The sequence below is a fragment of the Lepus europaeus genome, chromosome 5 (assembly GCF_033115175.1).
Source record: "Lepus europaeus isolate LE1 chromosome 5, mLepTim1.pri, whole genome shotgun sequence".
Classification (NCBI taxonomy): domain Eukaryota; kingdom Metazoa; phylum Chordata; class Mammalia; order Lagomorpha; family Leporidae; genus Lepus; species Lepus europaeus.
This window is the reverse complement of record NC_084831.1, coordinates 114373940-114379939: the sequence shown is the minus strand read 5'-3', so window position 1 is coordinate 114379939 and position 6000 is coordinate 114373940. Positions and strand designations below refer to the sequence as shown.

Genomic DNA, 6000 nt, shown 5'->3' with positions numbered 1-6000 from the left:
TGGCAGCCCCAGGAAACTAATACTCTGGGTTAAAAGATGGATGGGTGTGTGTGTGCGCGCAATTTGTGATGACAGAAGATAAGGTCCTAGCGGGTTTTTGTTTTGTCAGAGTATCTTGTCACAGAAACCATGGCAAGTGTTTCAACAAGGGGGAAACGGTCTACAGTGCTGAACTCTGCTGAGGTCAAGGTGAGACCTGAGAAAGATCCTCTGGCTCTCATGACTTGGAGGTCACCAGGAGCCGTAACAAGGACTCTTGGTGGAGCGACACGGCAGACAGAGGTGAGTGACAAGTGAAGAAAACCATGAAGACAACTTCCTGAGACTGGGCCGTGACAGGCAAGGGGATGGGGCACTAAGGTGTGTTTTTTATGGGAGACTTGATCTAAGCATGGGCAGAGAGGAACAGGTGGTCATTTTCTGGCTGGTGGAGGGTCCGTGGTTTTTAGGCAATCCTTGCTTCCTACTATAAAATGTCAGTTTGACTTTACCCTATAACTATAAAAGTGCCATTTACTGTCATTTGGTTGGCTGGCATTCTATTTTCAGTGTGGTGGTGGGTCTCACTTTAAAGCCATTGGTATTTTAGTGACAAGTTAGGGAGAAAATTCAAAGGGCAGTTGCTACTCACCAGAAAAAATGACAAGTCTTCTCCTGTATTTTCAAGTTTTATGTTGAAATACTTAAGCCATCTGGAGTTTATGATATAGGGTGGAAATCTTTCCCAAAACTGATAACCAGTTATTTCCATACCATTTTAATTCAACATATACTTTGAGTGTTTACTAATTGTTTTGGGTGCTACAAAATATGAGCTAATCTTAAAAGCCTCAAAACCTAGGCAACGGTTAAGTAAATTATCCCAGTGAGTGCAACAGGAGGTACAACACAGTAAATGTCAAAAATCCAGCCGACAGCACCAAGTGGTAATGTAGGAAACCACAAATTATGGGGGAAGGTAAGCAGGGCTTCAGTGAGTAGACAGCAAAACACAGAAAACACACTGGCCTAGAGACAGTTTCAGGCCTTAAAATGGCTTACTCAAGCTATATTTGAAGAAGTCTAACTTAATAAAGATCAGAGGCAAAAAAGTAGAAGTTGTAGGTTTATTACAAGGTAAAGTCTATTAAAAAAAACCTTCAAGAGATTTTACGTAGAAAGTTTCAATCCACTTGTATTCTTCACTATCTCAATGAGCAGGGTTTAATACAGATGTTTAGGACAGTGTTACCATTTGAACAGGATAAGGCTCAATGAATGCCTGTAGGCATTTAAGTCCCAAAGTCTTTTGTTAATGGTTAGTACATCAATGTTAATGGTTCATGGAGATCTATAGGTCACTGGGGTTTGTGCCCTTAAGGCAGTTCTCAGGAGAGGGTTGGTGGCATAAGCCAAGTGTGCTTCCTCACTTGCCACTGTAATTGTCCCTCTGCAGAGTTCCACTATCCTCATCAGACAGCAGACTAAAGGACCAACTGATCTTGGACTGTGAACCTCCAAACTAAGCCAAAATAAACTTCCTTCCTAAGTAGTCTCTCTCAGGTACTTCAGTTAAAGTAATAAAAAGCTGATGCAGATAAAATGCTCATCTGTGAGAAATTTTGTGCCATCCTCGGAGGGATGGGCTGGATGGCATCAAAGATGTGTGTGGAAGAAAAAGAACACCTCTGGGGTCAACAGAGTAGGTAGCTTCTTTTCTTTCTTTCCAAACAACAATACCTCTTTCATGGGAAGAGTGATGGATTATAAAAGATTTTCAGGGACATAGGAGGGCAGTGAGGAGGTGGGCAAGGAAGGCAAAGGGTGGCACTGCTTCATGCAGAACGTGCTCCAAGGGTTTTTGGATCTCCAGTGCTGTTTTCCCTACTTACCAGGAGGCAAGGATGCATGGTCCCAAGCAGAAAAAGCCCATCGGGCTGCAGCACAGCAGACAACTCCCTCAAATGGTCATCTATGTTCCCTTTAGTTCCTTGCTACAAGGCTTCTCTCACATACCCAGAAACATCCCTAACTAGTTCTATGTACTCTGCTATCAGAAATGAGAACAGCATTCTAGAAGGGTCTATAGCTTTTGTAGAGTGCCCAATAAAGCTTTCTTTGCATTTGCTAACATCTCACCTATTTGTATTTACTTTGCTGTGTTATTCAGAAGCACCTTGTAGTTCAAGTCAGGTTTCACTATATTCTTCCTTTTTCAAATTCTGATTCTGGTTCTAGTTGCAGAAGAAATTTAAGATGCAAGTCAAGAGGTTAAGGGCTGGTGGGAAAAGGAGTAATGAAACAAATGTATGATCTGATAAGTCTCCTTTTGATTGAAGGGTGAAGGAGTCAAATACAACAGGAAAACCTAGTGCTAAAGGAACTACCTGCTTTAGAAAGTCATGGTTCTGGCTCCAACTGCAGTAGCTAATAGCCAGGATGGGTCCCCTGCACTACAGGGTGAGGCTTCACGGCACTCTGGGAGTTGAGGGCCTCAAAGCAGCAGCTATCAATAGTCAGCCCACTCTGACACTTCCAAGAAAGTGTGAAGAGCCACAACTTACAAAGTCTTCCCTCAGTACTTCTCTGGTGGTTCTTGGTCCTCTACCCTCTCAAATTCCACTTGTCACCTTGTGCCAGCTTTGTGTCATTTTCCTAATTGATTTCTCATAGCTAAACTGCAGTAGGCGGGTAGGAGAAGTCACATTTGACCCACCTCTAGGTCACCGTGCTTTCTTCCAGACCTCGATGTGCTGAGCAGTCCAAAAAGAAGTGGGTAGGGAGGAGTGCCACCCGTCTAGATCAAGAATCTTTCTTCTCAGCCTCCACCCAGGTCCTGTCTTCTGAAGGCATGAAGGGCTGAAGGTGCTTCCTTCTCCCAGAGCTGCCTTGTACTATTACCTCTCCCATCTCCTTAATGCATACAGCCCTTCTCTCTGTAAAGGAGGAGGGAAAACTAGATGTAGGGGAAAGAAAGCAATGACATTCTTAGAGATAGAACATTTATTATTACACAAGTAGCAATGCAAACTGGGGCCCAAGGGCTTTTCAAAACAGGAAAGGTCTTCAGAGAGTTCATGGAAAACGTGTATTACCTTTTAATTCTACTTTCCATGGACTTTTTGAAGTAAGCTGGTAAATTGTGTATCCCTGCATTACAGGTACCAAATCAGAGTAATATACCCAGCTGAGTAAACTCAGGATTCAGAAAACAGACCGTCTCAGAGGGCCACCAGATCTTGACTCCTTGCTGAAATACTCTGACAGTAGCTCTGGGAAAATATCTTATTAGCTGTTTGCTGAAAACTGGATCTGATGCTGGGCCGAATGTCAAGGCACCGGCTGTCTGGAGGAGGAAGAGGAAGGCTGTGAATGAAGGGCAGCAGCCTTGCTTCTAGGAAAATAGTATCTGAAGAGGATGGTCAAGGAGGATATTTCATCATGTAAACTGACGTTACCAAAACTGGTAGGTCTCTAGTTTAGAATTATTGTGATAACTACTCCAGAAGTATTGTACCTTAATTCCCTTTCATCATATCATAAATGCGCCCAACAGTGCCATTGTTATGTGATGCATTAAAACTTGTCTAATTATGCAAGTACATAAAACATGACTTCTCTACCAGGCTTCACTAGCGATTTAAGTGTCTTGAAGAACATCACTAAGTGGATATATCTCAGTAAGTAAAAAAGATGGAGTTTCTGTATGACTGTAAGATTTGAGGATCAATTCAGTTCTTTCTGGTGATTTTGGACTTAGCATAATAATTCAAATAATGTTAACATATTGAAGAGGTCACCAGAAGAAAATACTGGTTTAGCCAAAGTAGATTATAACTTAATGATCAGAGTGAACTTCACATACTGCCTTGTAACAATACATCCAAAAGGCTCAAAAGTAAAATAGTTCACTGATTTAGGTCAAGGGTTTGTTTTAGGGAACAGAATGATGGTCTCAGAGTTGGGCTTTGGTCCACCGATCTGAAGAATTGCCAAGGAAGTGATGTGAAAAAGATTCGACACAAGGGAATTTCAAAAAGTTCATGGACAGGTGGCATTAAGACAGTTGATGGGGTTAAGCAGCTGCGTCGAATGCCCACAGCCCCTATCAGGTGCGCACTGAGTTCTGGCTACTGTGTTTCCAACCCAGCTCCTTGCTAATGCACACAGAGAGGCAGTGGATAACAGCTCAAGTGCTTGGACCCCTGCCACATACATGCAAGACCCAGATGGAGTTCTTCAGCCTGGCCCAGCTCTGGCAGATAATAGATCTTTTTTTACCTCTCTGTTGCACTGCCTTCCAAGTAAATGCAAGTTTATTTTGCTACATAATATATACTTTTCACGAACTCTTTAAAGACCTTTGTATGCATAAATTTAAAATTGTTTTTTGAACCCAAATACTTAACTTCATTTTCCATGAACTTTTTGAAGCTACCTAGTACGTTACAAAATGGCAACTGTTCAATGACTTCTCCCCTACACGTATCTTTTAATCTGCAGGCATCCAGGAAGGTTTCAGTGTATACATTAGATACAGACAACTTGGAAAGTATTGGCTTTTGGCTCCCTAAGAAGAGTAGAATGAGGAAAGTGGCAGGAGAGGGTGCGGCCTTGGATGACAGAATAACACCAGAAAATGCACCAGATTATCCCTCTTGAGCTGAGAAAACATACCATTAAGGGTAACACACAAAAGGATACATGTAAGTTGGGATGCCTCGTGCTGCCAAGTGTTTCCGAATAAGTCGCTCAGTACCATACCAGTTAAAATCTTTTGTGGCATGTCCAATACGCGGCAGATGAACACTTGCTATTAAAAACAAAAAGAGATCATGACATCTTCACTCATCAAAAGTTCATTGATGGTTATAAAATACACACAGGAGAAAATAACTGAAAGTTCCACTCAAAGAATACAAACACAATGCCAAAAATATCTGGGGAGGGACCGTAATAGGGGAAAAAATGAGTAATTCTATTGAGCACAAGGACCCAGAGGCTCTGCGAATAAGGAGATGGAAGATGATTGATGGTGGAGTCACAATTAAAATAAGCAACGATTATCTAACAAGCTAATCAATTCCATAAACATTGAAACACTTGGTTTAGAAACAAAACTAAACTCCTTCGGCAGACAGTGTATGTTACTGGGGACTATGTCTCTCCAAGGGCAGAGACAACAAACAGCACATGATCAAGTTACTTCATCTGTCCAATCACGATAAAATACCCAGCAGATGGCGATGGTCCGCAGAGATAATGGGCATAAAAATGACTCGCAAAGGAAAAGCTGTGTAACAAAAGCTGAGGGGTTTCTTACTCCTGTGGTTTACCTTCACCATGCACGCTGAATGGGGTCCTAAGATTTCTCACCTCCCTTCCAAACTTAAGTCACAGTTCATTGACACCTGAGCAAGGTGTTAAAAGTTTACCTTTCTTTTTCTTTGCTGCTAAAAATATCTTCTTCAGGCCCTCTTCCAGGGCTGCCATCTTAATGCCAGAAAGGACATTGGAGCGATCACGGTGCTGAGCCACGACCAAGGCCAACTAGGAAGAACAACATTAAAGGAGTGCCATGAGACAGCTATGTGGCCACCTGAGGGACCTGCCCATGGAGGGGACACAGCCCTTTATGAATCCATCTCTTGATGTTCTGCCTCCTCTACCCTACTAAATGTCTGACCTCATGCCCCATCATTACCATTCTGATTTTCTGGTAACTTTATGTAGGCCTTTCTTCCTTTTTAAAATGATATTAAGGGGCTGGCGCTGTGGAGTAGCAGGTAAAGCCACAGCCTGCAGTGCCAGCATCCCATATGGGTGCCGGTTTGAGTCCCGGCTACTGCACTTCCAATCTCGCTCTCTGCTATGGCCTGGGAAAGCAGTAGAAGATGGCCCAAGTCCTTGGGCCTCTGCATGCACGTGGGAGGCCCAGAAGAAGTTCCCAGCTTTGGATTAGCATAGCTCCAGCTGTTGCAGCCAATTGGGGAGTGACCAGCGAATGGAAGACTTCTCTCT

The 6000-nt window shown here is 42.9% G+C and overlaps 1 protein-coding gene across 1 annotated transcript in view; it reads right to left on the bottom strand.

Moving 5' to 3' along the window:
* Nucleotides 1-2526: 2526 nt before the first annotated feature.
* CHD1L (chromodomain helicase DNA binding protein 1 like) overlaps nt 2527-6000 on the bottom strand; it is a 68059-nt gene continuing 64585 nt past the window's right edge. Inside the window, 3 exon segments of the mRNA XM_062192098.1 lie at nt 2527-3388; nt 4684-4792; nt 5415-5529. Of these exon segments, the coding sequence (XP_062048082.1) occupies nt 3310-3388; nt 4684-4792; nt 5415-5529 (303 nt within the window). The 3' untranslated portion in view covers nt 2527-3309.